Source organism: Macaca mulatta, chromosome 5 (genome assembly GCF_049350105.2).
Source record: "Macaca mulatta isolate MMU2019108-1 chromosome 5, T2T-MMU8v2.0, whole genome shotgun sequence".
Classification (NCBI taxonomy): Eukaryota; Metazoa; Chordata; class Mammalia; order Primates; family Cercopithecidae; genus Macaca; species Macaca mulatta.
The window spans coordinates 173,943,985-173,962,133 of NC_133410.1; the positions used below are offsets into that span (position 1 = coordinate 173,943,985).

Sequence of the window (18,149 nt, forward strand, 5' to 3'; positions counted from 1 at the left end):
CTCGCTCTCCGCCGGCCCCCTCCTCGCAGTGGTTTCTCCTGCAGCTCCCCTGGGCTCCGCGGCCAGTAGTGCAGCCCGCGGAGCCGCGGCTTCGCCCCTCTCCTCTGGGTGGCCCCAGTGCGCGGGCTGACACTCATTCAACCGGGGAAGGTGAGGCGAGTGGAGGCTGGTGCGGAACTTGCCGCCGCCCCCAGCAGCGCCGGCCGGCTAAGCCCAGGTCCGGGCAGACAAAAGAGGCCGCCAGCGTAGGAAGGCACGGCCGGCGGCGGCGGAGCGCAGTGATGGCTGGGCGAGGGGGCCGCGCGCTGCTGGCTCTGTGCGGGGCACTGGCTGCCTGCGGGTGGCTCCTGGGCGCCGAAGCCCAGGAGCCCGGGGCTCCCGCGGCCGGCATGAGGCGGCGCCGGCGGCTGCAGCAGGAGGACGGCATCTCCTTCGAGTACCACCGCTACCCCGAGCTGCGCGAGGCGCTCGTGTCCGTGTGGCTGCAGTGCACCGCCATCAGCAGGATTTACACGGTGGGGCGCAGCTTCGAGGGCCGGGAGCTCCTGGTCATCGAGCTATCCGACAACCCTGGCGTCCATGAGCCTGGTAAGGGTGCTGCCCCCTGACAGCCTTGGGGGCATCCCGGAGGGCGGGCGGCAGAGGGTGGGACTGCTGGTGGTGGGGGAAGGAAGGAGGGATGGGCCCAGGGGGGCTTCTTGGTAAAAGGTATCTAAGGTGGAAGGTGGGAAGTGGAGGGAGGGATGGAAATGGGGAAGAACCCGACTTAACAGTGCCAGGGACCCAATTTCTGCTTTTCCGTCCCATCCGCTCAGCCCCAAGCCCATCTTCCCAGACCTTAGCCCACCCTCTAGTGAGTATAGGTTTTGGGAGGCTGGGGTGGCGGGGGGTGGGGGGTAGCAATACGGAAAAAACAAATCCTGACGCACGCAACCCTAGCGGTCGTTCTCACTTTGCTGGGTGAAAAAACCAAAGGAATGATTGCGAGTCCCCAGCAAGGAGGGTTGGTCTTCTGTGCTGACATGAGTAGAAAGATAAGGTGCAGAAGGCAGTGATTTAGAGGCAAGGAGAACGAGTTATTTCTCATTTTTTTCTCTAATTTCCAGAGGACCAGTTTATTGGCTCTGTGTACCCGTCTCTACCTGTGAGTGCATAAGTATTAGGTACACTCGCTGCTGTGGATGCTCGGGGAATCTTAGGGATATTGCCAATCTGGGGTGGTGGTGTATGCAGACACGTCGGACCCCCTCCTCCTACCAGGGTGAAAAGTGGTTTCTGACTGACGTTCAGATTTTGAAACGGCACAAGGCCTTTCCAAGGGAAAAGGAGTATTCCATTTTCTATGCTATAACCATTTGAGATGAATAGTTTGTGATGGGGTCTTTATTCCAACTGATGTTCCTGAATAACCATCTGTATTCATCTTTCCTAGGAGTATGTTAAAGCACGTTTTGATTTATGTTAATTGTGATGCATTTAGTATTAATAAAGAGGTATTTAAAAATGTTCTTGGGACTTTTTTTCATTATGTTTCTGCTTAGGAAATAATTCGGGCCTGGTCTTCTGATAATCAAGGTATGGTTAAAGTAATCTGTGCTAATGATATCAGCATGGGATGCTTAATTTTTGTTTAATGACAAAGCAAGCAAGAAAAGTAGGCTAAAAATTCTCATTGAAGGGCCAGAGTAGTTTTATAATGATGCATAAGAACCAAACTGAGAAAGGATTAAAATAGGCGATCAGTAGACATTTTGATCTTCAAATGTATAGTAGATAGGTTGATCAAGAATAAATCTTCAGCAAATATTTCTTACCTTCAAATAATATAAGAAAAAAAGGTTTGTGTAAGTTTGCTGTCAAAATTCTAAGATCAGATCCTAGAAAACATTTAATATTAACTACTCTATCTGGCAGGATTCAGCATGTAGGATTGGACATTTTGAAACTTAGTTTCATACTGTTAGCTGAAGATAGGGAAAAATTTTAAATGTGATAACTGATTTTCAGCTAAATCCAATAATCAAAGCCAAGACATCCTAGGCACAGTTAAAGCTAATGTAAGTATTTGTGACTCTCCTGCTGCCTTCTTAATGAAAACTCTTTGTTACTCTATTTTGTAGATTGATCCCAGAGTTTTCTGCATTGTTACTTCAGAGAGATTATATGAAAGCTAATGTTTAACTTTTTGGTGTTTCAAATTTGGAAATAAAATTTTAAAGTGGTATTACTCTTAGAATGTGATATGCTTTAGAAAATGAAAACAATGATTCCTTTGCTTAAGTATCTGGAATATATAGTTCATCAAGGTTTGCAAATCCTTCTTTTAGATTGCAAGCTTTGTGAAGTGGGGACCCTGACTCCAGAACCCAGCTCATGTTTGGCACACAGCGGGCTTGAATCCACATTATGAAATAATCTACATTATGGAAAAATACTGAATATGCAGTATGGAAAAAATGAATCCATCAATAGCTACATAACACAGTGAATTAAAATAAAATGTTTTATTCCTCATACATACAAAATACATTGATTGAATTCCTCTCACAGAGACAAACTTGGAAGTGTTGTACAATATGTACTTTACCATTCCTTTTTAAATGAAGGAGACTCTAAGTCTACGGTATTACTAATAGAATACAAAGTGTCTATGTCCCTTGTATTTTTAAAAGTAGAAATAAACTATTAGAAACCAATGCTAACAAAACTACAAGGGTGATATCCCCCTCGATCACCTTTTATGAGGGTCATATAGATTAGAAATCTTCAGGAAACTAGTAAATGTAGAGATCTGATCAGTGTACAAGTTTGATGGTGCTTGTGTGAATTAACTTCAGGTAAATGTGGATAAAGGAAAATATTCACCATTCTTAGATGGCCTTTCAGTTTCTTTTAGATTAAACTATTTTAAGAAGTAAAAAGGAATATTATACTTATTCTGAGGTACAAGTGGGTTCATTCAGTGTTCTTTTTTTCTTTTGAGCACCTGTGTACTCAAGGTGGACCGGGCCTCTATGAGTTGTGCCTCTGCACAGCCCATAGAAGATAACACAGAAGATAGTCCCTTGCCCTGAGGGGAATAGAGAATTGGGAGGTTGAAGAACAGCATAAAGGTATGTGAGGCTGCAAGATTGGCTTTAGGAGGACTGGAGAAAAAGACAGTAGGGTCAACAGGTCAGGGAAACTGGATTATTGAAGAATGGATGACAAAAGACAGGAACTGTACAGTTTGTTGACATTGACAAATTCTGAAATAGCTGGTATAGATATCTGTCTTCACTAGGACCCCTGCTTTTGAAAAAGGGCCAACTGCCTTAACTATTTTCACCTTTTAAGAACCTTATTTTTTGGCTTGAAATAACATTCTGATTCAGCTTTAGGAAATAATATTGAACTTAACTAGTGTGTTTACTTGACTGAAATTTTGAGGTGAAGTGGCTCACGTTCGTTTTATTTTCCAGCAAGAGAGGTGTCAGATTTGTTGATAAGTTTTCTTAATCTAGATTCTTTTTCTGAACATTAAAAAAAAAAAACAGTGGATTTCTAAGAATTTAGTTGTCGTAACAGAAGAACTCCAACAAAATAAAACATAACAGAAGAACTCCAACGAAATAAAACACAATACGCACATAAAGCCCTTTCTTGTGGTGGAATCGGCAAGCTAGACGTTTACTTAGTTAGACTAGCAGTTTTTGGACAGAAATGTTTGTTGATACAATTAACTCTCTTCCTGAGCAGAAAGAAGTGATCTTTATACATGCTTGATACAGGACGTGGGGGTGTAGTTGAGCTTATCTTCTGAAAATGGCTCTCTTTGCAAGATGTTCAACATTTGAATTCATCAAATGGCAAAGCAAATTGCATTTTGAATTGGTCATCGAGGAATAGCCAAACCTATTCTGTGATGACATCTTAGGAATCAGCTTGATTGCTGACCAGCTGAATGTTGGATCTCAGTCATCATTTTGTATCACTTCTGAGGTCTGCAAGAATCTGTTGAGAGAGGGTTGCGAGTAGCAGCCAATTTCAATGAGCAGAATCACAAATGGTCCTGTCATTGGTCTCATCTCCTCAGACATTGTTAAGTCTGGACCCCAGATGGATTTCCTCTACACTGGGAGTTAGTGTTTGTGGCCCATTTGGAACTGGGATGAAGAATGAGCTTAGACTAGGCTAGGGGCTGATTCTAAGTGCTCAGATATGTCCCCATTAGATATCATACCTGCTAGGCATGGTCATTTTCCCATTTTTTCTTTCGTTTTACTTATATTTTATAATTTTTTCTTATTTCCATGCTTAAGGACTCATGTATTCAAACCCAAACATATGCCTTCCCAGGCATATATATCCATCATCGAAATACAGTACTCATAAAAGAAACCTTTGTTAACTTAAGTCTAAGTAATGGATTCTGTGTTCCCAGACCACTCCACCCAGAGTTAAATATGAGTTAAGATTAATTTGCTTAAAACACTCTTTCTTTTACATGTAGTTCAAGATTGCTTTTGGGAAGTAAATCTGATTTATAGCTAAAACGCTATCTCAAAAACATTCTTTAGAGCAGGATTTTTCTTTCTCAAAGGCTGGAATGATTATTTTGGACGTATTCCTCTCTGAATCTGTTAAAATTTAAAGTGTATAAATGCCAGTATGCATTTGCCAAATATTGTGATGGAACGTTTAATGCTGGCAAAGTTTCCACACAACTTGAAAAAGAGAAGTGGGGGTTTTTATTATTTGTCTGGCCTCTCTTTATAGCAGATTAGTATGTATTAGTGGCAAATGATTACAACTAAATAACACCTTAAAATTCGTGAAGATACATGTTAGATCCTAGAGAAGAATCTAGACCTACCACACATGGTCAAGAGTTATTTTTAGATCTGAGTGAGTCAACACAGCTTTTGCCAGAAGTGATGTTCTTGATTGATTTGTGATTGGTTAATGGAAGAGAAGGCAAGTTGGGCTTGCCCCTACATGATAGCTTTTGCTCAGACAAAAGAGGCAGCTTTCTATGACAACGGATTTGAGAAGTGGCAGATGACTCATTTGCTAGTAACTCCCTTACCGGCTTGCCATAAGGGTGAAATCCTATTTCTAAATATTAACAAATACGAAATAGCTCTTGTAAGGGGTGACACATTAACCCAGCTTTTCTCAAAGTATATTTCATAGAACATATATTCAGCATGGTTTGATAGGTATTATGTAAACAAAGATAAGCAAGTTTGTTTATTGAAAGACTTAACAGAGCTCTTAATAGGCTAATGTATGTTTCAAATCTCCAAGGTAGATGCGTACTATATAAGATTTCCCAGCCTTTTACCATGGGATTTCCTTCTCTCCCGCTTCTTCTTCTTTTTTTTTTTTTTTTGGTAAAAAAAGGAGGCCTGGTATGGTGGCTCACACCTGGTTGAGGTGGGAGGAATGCTTAAGGCTAGGAGTTCGAGTTCTGCCTAGGCAACATCATGAGATCCTGTCTCTACAAAAAAAATAGAATTAGCTGGGCATGGTAGCATTTGCCTGTAGTCCCAGCTACTTGGGAGGCTTGGGAGGGTGATTGAGCCCAGGAGTTTGAGGTTACAGTTAGCCATGATCATACCACTGCACTCCAGCCTGGGCGACAGAACGAGACCCTATCTCAGAAACAAAATAACAACAACAACAACAACAACAACAACAACGACAGCAACAATAAAAAAGGCAGCCTATCTTGGAACTAGTGTTACACTAGCATGAGAAACACAGCATTAGCCCATAATCATTCTTTATCATAGTGTTAAATATTCATTTGTCACATGAGACTGGATGTAGAACAAAGAAAAAAATGATTCATTTGGCAATTCTTCAGCAGAGGGCCTCATACAGGGAGCTCTTCAGGGGTAGGGAACATATGTTTTCCATTTTTTTCCTCCATAAACAGCTAGTATAGTGGTTTATGTAGAGTAGGCTTTTAAGTTATGCTTAGAATCAGAGCATGATGCTGAGGCAATGAGGCAGAGGAGAAATAATTTTGTTTGTTTGCTTTTTTCTCTCCCTGTCTTATGGAGCTGAAAAGGACAAATCATTTTGATGAAAATGATTAAAGTTACACAAACGCCTCACAATTCTTTTACTGTTAAATAACTTCATGCTTTTAACTTTTGTTCACCTCTTTTCCTTGTGTATGAAATGGGAATATGTTAAGAACTCAGAACTCACAGGATCGCTATGAGGCCAAAGTAGTGTAGTATATAGAAACACATTTCATGGAGCTGCTTACATCTAGTTATGAAGAAGAAACGCTAATTTGTAAATATTCTTTTCTTACTTTCAGTTGGTCTGGAAACTGTGCTCCATGCCCTTTAAGGTCATTTAGAGTAGGCACTCTTGGCTGCGTTGCCATGTGAGATCTGCCTCCACCAATCCTGCCGCATGCTTTCCTGTTAGGATGCTGTTGCACAGGCCTAGTTGATAGCCCTGAAGGACTTTTTCCCTCTTCTCACGGTTTTTTGTGTACATGTTTGCTTTTTGTTTTTTGAGATGGGGTCTTGCTGTGTCACCCAGGCTAGAGTGAAGTGGCACGATCATCGCTCATTGCAGCCTTGAACTCTAGGGCTCAAGGTGTGTCCCTTCTCACCCTCCTGAATAGCTGGGACTACAGGTGTGAGCCACTACACCCTGCCTGTTTGCCTTTTATCAATTTTAAAATGTGGGACATTCTTGCTTTTCTTCAGTTTGACATGATGATGAACAATAATCAAGCAAGCTTGAATCAAGCAAGCGTCACTCAATAGGAACAAAGTGTGCGACAGTATTTGAGTATGTCTTTAAGGTTGTTTCTTTAGGTAGCCAAATAAATCTAGGGCAATATCAACATTTTCACTGGCAATCTGACTTATTTTCCTAAAGAATTTATGATGAAACTGCTCAGGTCCTGACTAACTTAGTCTTTTACAGTCTCAGCAGAAGCAAAAGCTCTTTGAAACCTCCTTTCTCCTGGCTCCCTAACTCTCTTGCCCCTACTGGGATTCTTTCTTTATGCTTCCATTTTTCTTTGGAGAGCTGTCATGTAAAGAATTACAGCGTGGACTTTGATGTCAGGGGACTTGAGCTCAAATCCCGAGGCTTCTTATTTTTAGCTGAGTGTCCCTGGGCAAGTCCATTAACTTCTCTCTACCTCCCAAATTCATCACCTATGAAACGACAATAACGTCATGATTAAATGAGGTGGTAAATATAAAGTTCTTAATTCAATATGTGGCAACAATTATTATTACCTCATTATGGCATTTTCCATTGTTGGTCTACATGGGATAAATATATAGACAAAATACAATCCTGGACTATAAGAAGCTCCTATAGCTCCTGTAGCTTCTTGTGCTCTGGGATTGTATTTTGTTTATATATATATATTTTAATCCCAAATGTCTAGTATTATGCTTGGGACATAGTGGCCACTCAGTGAATATTTTTGAATAAATGAAGTTTCTCAAATAGGCAAAAATGCATATCATAAAACAAAGCCATGTTGGTCGATGTTGACATCATGCACATTAGCATGCCAGAAGTGTGATAACAAGAAAGGATAGAAATGGTACTTCTCTTTTGCATATGCTTATTTTTTGTGTGCGCTGAATCCAGTTTTGCATAATGGAGAAATACACCAACGTGAATAACATGTCTTTTCAAGTTTCAGTGCTGAACTTGCTGTGTCTGTTGTCTCATGTAACTGGACTAGTAAGGGGCTCTCTTGCTTTTGGAAGAGAAGAGTCTTCAGACATTTTAGAAAGTTAAACTGCTTTTTAAGTGTTAAATAAACATTTTAAAGATAATTGGTAAGCATTGATTTAGTAAAATTTTGACCTTTAAAAACTCTGCATGAGACCCGAGTGTTGCAAACTAAGAACTGTGTGCTTGTTTTTAACACGGAAGATAGGCATCTCCTGTTTTCATTTTCCTTTTACTCGTGAAATGGTATTCAAATTGTGCACTCTGAAATGCCAAGAGGAGGAGGTTTATCCGAGCTAGGTGATGGTTCAAATGAACTTAAATTTGAAACATATTTAAATTTGCCCTTTCTTCCCTTCTCATTAATTACTGGGATTGCCATGAGTCCATTGCTCTGTGAAGGTTTCTCTTTCTTTGAACATTCAGGGTACGGTGTTTTGTAAGTGATCTAACTGCCAGGTCTTTCTAATAAAACACGGCCCAAGAGAAGAGCCTGTTCGTGTTACTAGTGTCTTTTACGATTTTCAAATGATTTACTCACTTCTTTAACTGTCCCCAGATGAGTAATCTTTGAAGAGTAGGGTGGCACATGTGGAGTATTAAAGAGATGGCTCTTAAAGATAAATGAATTACTTATGATAATACACCATGGAACAACTTTCCACTACTGGTAAATATTTTGTTTTCTACAGAAATCTGTTTACTATCAACCTCATTGCTAAACATCATAGTTCTATAATAAAAAGAATCCCCTCATTTGAAGACATTTCATTTCAAACAAAGGCTGATTATTTTAAAAATGGATGCAAATTGTTTATTTTCTAAATAAACCTGAATATAACTTTTAAATTCAGGTTGCTAAAAAACCTCTTGCTGGCTGGGCGTGGTGTCTCACACCTGTAATCCCAGCACTTTGGGAGGCCAAGGCAGGAGGATCATGAAGTCGGGAGTTCGAGACCAGCCTGACCAATATGGTGAAACCCCGTCTCTACTAAAAATACAAAAATTAGCCGGCTGTGGTGGCGCATGCCTGTAATCGCAGCTACTCAGGAGGCTGAGACAGGAGAATCGCTTGAACCTGGAGGTGGAGGTTGTGGTGAGCTGAGATCACACCACTGTACTCCAGCCTGGGTGACAAGCGAGACTCTTTCAAAACAAAAAACAAAAAATGAAAAACCTCCATGTTGGTCAGGCTGGTCTTGAACTTCCGACCTCAGGTGATCTGCCCACCCTGGCCTCCCAAAGTCCTGGGATTACAGGCATGAGCCACTGCTCCTGGCCCCCCAAAATTTCTTGCTGTAGTTATGTATGTCAAGGTAATTGGAAGGAACAATAATTATCGCATTTATTTGCTCAATGCAGGTAACTCCTCATATGTTCAGATCCCAAAGTGATGCTGACTGATTGGACCTATCCAATTTCTCTTCCTATATAGGAGAAAGTATTTAAAATCATAAAATCTTTCCTTCACTATGCAGCTGCTATTCACTACCATTGTGCAATGTTTCTCCAAGAAATAGCTTATTTCTAGAACTCTGCTCAAAACGTGCACAAATCACAACTTTTAGCCTTGAGTTTAGCATAGTGAAACTTCAATATAAAGATTGTATTGTCATCTTCCTGACCCATGTCCTGAATACCCTTTTTCCTTTTCTTTTTTTAGCCAAGTGGTAATTTCTAAAATAACCTTTCTTCATAACTTTTGTAAAATATTACTGTGTGTCATTCCACACTGAAATTAACTTTCCGAGATGAAAATATAGGCCTTTTTAAATAGAACTAATAATTTTAATGTAATTTAGGGAGTATTTAATGCACACCTACTATGTCCATGCCATTTTACTTTACCTGCTGGTCACCCTTTGAGGCAACGCCATTGTATTTCTTGAAATGTGTTATTTCATTTTTTGCTTTGGATTCACTCTTTCACACACATCGAGCTTATATTGCATGCTGTATAACCAGTGGATACATTACTTGATTCTGCAAAATGCCTGCTGCATATGATGCAGGGGTTGAAGGCTTCTCTATTCTATTCTTAATGTAGCAAATACAAAGGCAATATCTGTAGCGGAAACTATTGAAAATGTTAAAGACATTTGCAAAATGCAATACTTTTTGTTCTTTTTATGTTTTAGGTGCAGTGCTGGACATCTGATTTTAAAGTGCAACAGTCCTACTCAAACATTTTTACTTGTCTCAGATCTTGACATTGTTCAGTACAGATTTTTTTTCTTTAAGTTTACTAGAGGAAGCCAGTCTTATTCATTGTGGGAACTCAGTAAATGTTAAGCCAGATTTTCAACATAACCAGCATCAGGGGAATTAAATTCATGCACTTTTGGAAACTGAATTAACTCCACAAAATCAACAAGACCATTATACAGCTCACACAAAGAGAAATCAGCTGCTGCATGTATTTTCTCAAGAGTCAAATTCAGTTTTGGGAAAATGCTAAAGCCATAACAATATATATGTAGATAAATCTCATGTGAATACTATTACATAGATATATAATGAATGATACTATGTAGCTAAATAGACTAAAATACTATCTAGACATATAGGTTTTATCTAGGGTTTGATGATGGCAAGATAATTGTGAATGTAGAAGTCATCTTTGCTTTAAATTTCAAATTGGTTTAACTATTTGTATTTATAGACTTCACTCCTATCTATACAATAGCCCTTGTTTTTCTTGTTTTTACTTCTACTCATAGCTATTTTCAGGAATTGAGAGTTTTTTCTTTAATCTGAGTGGTTGGTTCTTGTAAAAATATCATTTCTGAAGAATTTTTTTTTTCTGGAAGTTTTCTTGGGCTATTGTTGTTCTCTGGGTTTTTAAACAGTTGGGCTGACTTTGCCTTTGCTTTCAACAGAATGCTAACCAGATACCTTCTGAGATAGGTTACAACTTCATGGCTTAAAGTATTGCTTGTGCTGGAGTTGTCTTTCTCCCTGGAGAACAGTTCTTGAGAAATAATTTCATAGCCAAACATGCTAAAACTGTTAGAAGGTTGAGGTGACTTAATGGCCATTTATAAATTAAACTCTGTAAAAGTATTTGGCAAATAAATATTATTAAATGCCACTAACACAATAAATGAAGAAGTCCCAACATCTAGTGAAAATTATAATTTCAATTAGATTTAGGACGTATTTTATAATGTCAGAGCTTAATTTTCACAGTTGCCAAATTATAAAGTGAAATGTCTTCTCATTTTCTTAAGGAGACATTTTCAAACTTGTCTGTCTTCTGGAATCAAGATAGTGACTGCACATTTCAGTGTGGACCATCTGCTGCATCTGTCAGGTCTATAGTAGGTTCTCAATGTGTTGTTGAAAGTGATGAGTGAGTGAACACTTCAGAATGAATGACACACATGTCAGATCTAGTTATACACACTTTGCCAAACCATTAACATGCATGCAAGCACACCTGCTTCTCAACCTGCAAGGCAAATAGTTACATCAATACATAATTCTGCCTTCCTTTTAGAACCGTGACCTTGAGGAGAGGTGGCTATCTTTGGCAGATTAATTATTGTATCCACAGTGCTTGGCATGTATGTTTTGTCACCAACTGGGTCTTATGTTAATGTTCCACACTAGGCTGGTCGTATTTCTTGTTCTGGTTTTTTCTGTATTGAGCCCTGGTTCTGTGTTGCCTTCAGTCTCCTCAGTGAGATGCAGGTCCTCATTCTGTTCTTGCATTTAACATTAATTTCTCCATACAATGGGTCACACTCAGTACTTAAAATAAGGAGGCTTCCTCCTCTGGAAGAATTTTTGCTGCCGTTTCTTGACTCCAAATGCTTGAGCTGCAGAAAACTTTAGAGGTGTTGAACATGTGCAAAATACCTGACAAAAATGCTTCTATGTGTTAATGCATAGGAAGAATTCTATAAGCTTTCCTCAAATTAGCCTTCTTCAAATTAGAATAACCTCTGCGTTGAATGTTATTAAATACTTAGAATGGTCTCCCCAATGTCCATAACGGGTTAGTTTCGGTGTTCCACTGGTCAGTGTAGCATTGGGATTAGTAGCGTTTTTATATTTTCATATGTATGAATAACACACATTTTTTACTGTACTTGTCAAAACTATTTCAATTTCTAATTTCCTCTCCACTAGTTAACTATGGAGTGAACATGAGAAACTTCATTAAAAGAGTATATTCATTTTACTCGTGTGTCTAAATTGTTAGGTTGTGTGTTGAGGACAACTCTAGGTTTCTCTCCAGCAGTGAAAAACATGAACTATGTGATATTTTTAATATTTTTGAGATCCTTTTCTATTGTTTCTAGACTTCTGAGTATGCTTTTTTAAAATAGGAGATTCAGATTACTGGATAGATGGGAGTGAGGGCACCTTATGCTATTTTAACAAACATTTTCCCTTTTCCTTTGAGTCTATTTCAATTTGCACAAACTGTATCTTAAAAAATTACACCTAATTTTCAGGGACATCAATTCAGTACGAGGTATTTTTCCTGAAAAGTTTTAAAATTCTTATTCTTGTTGCTGTTACTATTTTAACATTGAAGCTGCATTCATTGGATACTATAATTCTGTGGCCTCTGTGTATGGGGAAAGTGAATCAATGAGAATGCGTTTCTTAAATGAATGTACAGAAGATTGAGACTTGTTAATATTTTTTCAAAAATTCACTGGACAAAGGTAATGCATTCATGGACTCCATAAAGACAGTAGTATAAGGAAAACATTCATACCTCTGCCAACATTTCCAAAAGGCCAAGAAGGCTCTCATTTGTGGAATACGTTACATTTTCCATAATATTCTCAGCCCCTCAGACCAAGGTAGTAAGAATGCTTTATTATCAAAAAGGCCCTACTAACAACTTGCAGTATAAATCATCCTAATTGGACAGGTCACCGAGAAAAAATAAAGACATTCATTCACCAGGCATTTGGAAATTCCAGGTAGAAATGCTTTCAAACCAGGTCACATTTGGAAATCAAACTCTGAGTAGTAGAGCGCTGTAAACGAAATACTGCATCTTTCATTTCTTTATGTGTTATTATATTTGTAGCACAACTGTACTTATTTAACAGTAATAACTAAGTGCCTCCTATATGAGTGATATTCTGCAAATTGAAGAGATATTTCAAAAGGGAGCAAGAAACAACAGCATTTTACCAAGTACTTGGTACGAAGGTATTGACTCTAATTCTTCAGGGAGTTATAAGAGAGTGGTCTGTAATGGAGGGCTTTCAGAAGGAGGTGGGGATTTGAGCAGGACTTAAAAGATGCATAAGATATGGAAAGACAAAGAGAGGACTTTATTTTAAGCTAGTAAATCGTTCACACTTCTTGTGTCTTTTTCTTCATTGTTCTGAATGTGGTGACATATAAGCATTCAAGATACATTGTGCCAGATAATTATGTTCCATTAACATGTGAAATTTTCATCTACAGAAAATTTTTGTTTAGAGAATGCAGTTTTGTTTAGAGAATGCAGGTTTGTTTAGAGAATGCAGTTTTGGGGGTGCTCTCCTTTGGGGCTGATTTCCCTCATCAAGATGGTAAAACTATTTGGGATATAGCATATACTAATATACTAATAAATATAGTATATATACTAAGTGTATATACCATTATTCCATATACTAGTATATATGCTAATTATATATATACTATATATATACTAATATAATAGTATATATATACTATATAGTGTATATATAAGTATATAATATATATTTATATATTTACATATGATAGTATGTATATATAATATACTGTATAATATATAGTAAATATATTATATATACAATATATTATATATTATAAAATATGTAATATATCATATATTTACAATACAAAATTATATATTTACAATATATACAGATATATATTTACAATATATGTATATATTATATTAAATATATTACATATGTATATATTATAATGGAGCTTATACTTATATATCATATTTATATTCCATTATTCCATTACTATAGTATAAATATTATACTATTATAATGATATTATAAATAGATAATGAAATATTATAAATATTTTATATTTATATATAATTCAATGGAGCTTATCTTAGTATAAGCTCTATCCCAAATAGTTTTAATGTCTTAATGAGGGAAATCAGCCTCAAAGGACAACACCCCCAAAATTGCATTCTCTAAATTGAAAATTTTCTCTAGATGAAAATTTTACATGTTAATGGAACATAATTATCTGGCACATATATAGTCTGTTATAATATATCACGTATATAAATAATATATATAAACAAACATATAATACAGTTATATAGTATATAAGTAGAAGTATATTAAGCATATACTAGATTATACTGTACTTAGCAACAATTGATTACTGATACTTTTCCTCCCTAGGTAGCTATTATTGAGCACTCTCTAGTAAGCCATGGAGTATAAAGATGCTATATAATTTTGATCTTTTTAGGCTAATTTCCAGCAATTAAGTATAGCTCAATTAGTATTCTGTTTTGACTCTGTAATTCAAAAACTATGTTTTGTAAAAACCCACAAAAATAAGAACAAGAACAAAAAAAGCAATGCTGTCTGAGTTATTGAAGGAGAATTCAGCCCATAGATTTTCTCCATGCTTTGGCAGCTGTTTTAGAGCATTCATCCAGCTGCATTTGTCTAACACTTGAATAATGATCATGCAGTTTGTCAGATGCTTTTGGGAGAGAAATTCACTTTGCGGAAATATTTAGTATTTAACTAATTTTTCCAATTATAGGTTTTTGATTAGGGTAAATTTATTTTGAATTACTCCTGATGTTAAACCCAATCTTCATTAGTGTTCCATAGAATTGTGAAACATTACAATTATAGTTTTTTCCTAGCTAGAAGGAGCACTCTCATTTTATAGATGATTAAGTTGAGCTTCAGAGAGAGATTAAACAACCTGCCCAAGGTTCTGAAGCCCAGGAGGCTTGGAACTCATTTTCTGATACACAGTTGGACACTCTTCTTAAAGCATTTCCCATAGCAATGTCCACAGATGGAGAAATAAACATAACTATTTCTTATTGGACATGGAGGGTCATGAGCTGTTTATGTGAACTGGAGTCTGTGAGGGCGTTACTGGAATGTAACTTATCAGTATGTTTTCAAATCCTTAGAGCAGAGCTTCTTGACCTGTGTGCTGTAAATGGGTATGGGTGTGCCGGAGGTGGATGAACAGGGCCTAGGGTGGCAAAAAATCAGGAAAGCATTGAATAAATCATTCCAGCACACTGTAAGTACATACAGAAAATGTTATTTTTCTTGGCAGTAGAATCCACTCTCTAGGAAGAAACAAGCTTTTGTTGGAAGACTGCTCTGATAAACTTTTTGGAGGGCTGGGCCTTCAGGAAGGCTGAGGACCTAAACTGGATAAGAAGGAGAGGGACATATTCAGAGGGTGTGTAGACAGTCAGAGAGAGAGAAGGGAAAGACTTAAGGGCTGGTGGCTCAAGAGAAACTTTGGGGAAACAGAAATAATGGATGGGGACATCAGCAGATCTACAGTGCTCCATAATGATTCGTGGAGTAAATTACTTTGGGAGATGGGATGAAGTGCTTAATCTCGCTTTGAGTTAGGGAGTGGTAAAATCCAAGATGGCCCAAGGAAGGACAGTTCCATATAAGTTACAATACAATTATGAAAACTTATTAGCAAAGATCAGATACCTACTATACCACAGTGCTTCTGCGAATAGATTCAAGTAATTTTTTGAATTTAAGGCTGGCATCTCCCACATGACTGACATTTAGGAATCCTGGTCCTAAGAGAATATGGTAATTGGGAGTGGGCCTCTGGGAAGGGTGCTGTGGTGTGCAAGGGCAACCCTCGGTTATGTGCACCACGCAGAATGAATCATGTGTTGTGTCGCTGGATGTTGAGGCTGAATAATATAAATAACTAAAACTGGGTGAGGTTTCCTTCTAAAAAAAATCACACTCGTGTTGATCTGTTCATGTGTCTGCATTAAATTTTAATGTGATTGAGAGGGCAGGATTGCTTGGGCCCAGTAGTTTGAGACCAGCCTGGGCAAAATAGCAAGACTCTGCCCCTATTAAAAATTTTTTTTAATGTGAAAAATGTTATTTGTGCTGAAGGGGATCACATATTTGTTGAGAATGTTTTCCAAAGCCACAATCATCACACAATTTCTCAAAGGACTTTATTTCCATATTTGTGAAAGTTTTATGAAACATATTAAAATAAGAGTCATTGATAATGTATTGCGTATTTAATGAACAGCCTTTATTAAAAAGAAGAAATATATAAAGGAACTGTATCTGGAATGAAGAGCCTCCTTAAATGATTGGACAGAAAAGAGTGGTATGCATTACTGAATTTAAGAACATATGATATATGTGTGAATGACGTTTTTTTGTTTTGATTTTTGTCCTATGAGAAACTCTACCAAAATGATTAGTTGATGAATTCTGATGGTAATTTATAGTCAGGATATTAGCAAGTAAAATATTCCAGAGTCTTCTGGCTGATGTTTGTGTGAAAGGGTGTGTTCTCATATGAGCAGGAAATGGGCTAATAATGCAATGAAAAGACTGGAGATAATTTCATGGTTAATTTGGGGTGAAATTTATTTTGATTATAATAGTATTTCTGATGAAAGTATTAAGTCTGAATTATTCAGACAATTGCTTTAATTCTCCATTTGACATTTGACCTGTGCATAGAGCTAACCTTTGGGTGTTAATGAGAGTGGAATTCCAGAGCCTAGTTAAGTAAGAGATTAGGAAGAAAGGATGGAAAGAAACTTCTACCTATGCCAAGGGTCAATGTACAGTATTGGTAATGATTTGATTGGGCAGTTTTATTAGCAGCCATTTCTTTGACAGACTAATAAAAATGACTTAAAGATTCTTTTCCAAATTATCTTATATAAATGGATTATGATGAAAAAATTGTGAACCACATTTCATCTTCTTTCTTGCTTTCTGTTAAATATGTAATCTGCTTAGAAATTAAATCGCACGGGATCGAACTTGAAATCATAAATTCCGTGCATTATGTGTAGTTCAAAGGTATTACATGATAATGCACATGTAGAGAATTGTACAGGATAGTTGGGAAATGATTCTTAACCCTCAGAGAATGCTCACGGGGCACATGCATAACATGTAGACGCCCAAAGCATTTCAGAAGTAGAATTACAAAAAACCCCCCAAAATACTTGTCATGAAAGGTTTGAGAACCTAATCTCACCTGTATGGACTGGGCTAATTCTGATATTAAGAGGAGTTCTCCCTTCTCTTAAGTAAACAAAAACTAGATTGCCTTTCATCCAATCAGTTATTCTAAGACCACTGCAACTGTTTTTCTGTCACAAAAAGGAGTTGCCCTAAAGAAGTTTCATTTGCTTTACCCTCTTTTTTTTTCCTCCCTCCTCTAAAGGAAAAAAGGTATGTGTGTTTTGAAATCTAAAATATAGCAAAGTTTCCGTTTAAAAGTACTTTTTAGATAATCAGATTTGCTCTTCGCACAATGAGGTCTGTGGTCCCTGGGAGATATGTTATATCATATTCCTGAATTCGTTCCTGGAGTCATCTTTAACTAGGGCTAGGGAATTTACTGGGCGCTGTAACGACTGTTGGTATGACCCTCCATGCTCTCTCTGTCTCTGTGTAACTCCCACAACTTGACTTTGAGATAGATCTAAAGAAGTGAGCCATCAAATGTTGGAAATATCAGGTAAGAAGTTAAGATAGGCTGGTCATGGTGGCTCACACCTGTAATCCCAGCACTTTGGAAGGCCAAGGCAGGCAGATCACTTGAGACCAGGACCTCAAGACCTGGAGTCTGAGACCAACCTGGCTAACATGGTGAAACCCCATCTCTACTAAAATACAAAAATTAGCAGGGTGTGATGCTGGGCACCTGTAATCCCAGCTACTCTGGAGGCTGAGGCAGGAGAATCGCTTGAACCCGGGAGGTGGAGGTTGCAGTGAGATGAGATTGTGCCACTGAACTCCAGCCTGAGCAACAGAGCCACACTCTGTCTCAAAAAAAAAAAAAAGGAGATTATTAAAAATAATAAAATAGACAGAAATATAATATTTAAGATTAAAGAAGAAGGCTGGGTGTGGTGGCTCACACCTGTAATCCCAGCACTTTGGGAGGCTGAGGCAGGACAATCACTTGAGCTGGGGAGTTTGAGACCACTCAGACTCACTTGAGACCAGCCTGAGCAACATGGTGAAACCCTGTCTCCACGAAAAAAAGAAAGAAAAAAGAAAAAAAAATTACAAAATATTAGCCAGGTGTGGTGGTATGCTCTGGTAGTCCCAGCTACTCAGGAGGCTGAGGTGGGAGGATGGCTTGAGCCCAGGAGGTTGAGGCTGCAGTGACTGGTATCACATCACTGAACTCCAGCCTGGGTGATAGAATGAGACCTTGTCTCCACAAATAATAAA

At 38.0% G+C, this 18,149-nt stretch overlaps 1 protein-coding gene and 1 non-coding gene across 2 annotated transcripts in view; both read left to right on the forward strand.

Moving 5' to 3' along the window:
• Positions 1-237: 237 nt before the first annotated feature.
• Positions 238-18,149, forward strand: part of CPE (carboxypeptidase E) — a 121,110-nt gene continuing 103,198 nt past the window's right edge. The window contains 1 exon segment of the mRNA NM_001258081.1: positions 238-588. Coding sequence (NP_001245010.1) covers positions 282-588 — 307 coding nt within the window. The 5' untranslated portion in view covers positions 238-281.
• On the forward strand, positions 7,295-7,389 carry MIR578 (microRNA mir-578). The gene has a single exon (NR_032623.1). It is a non-coding gene; the product is annotated as a microRNA mir-578 (primary transcript).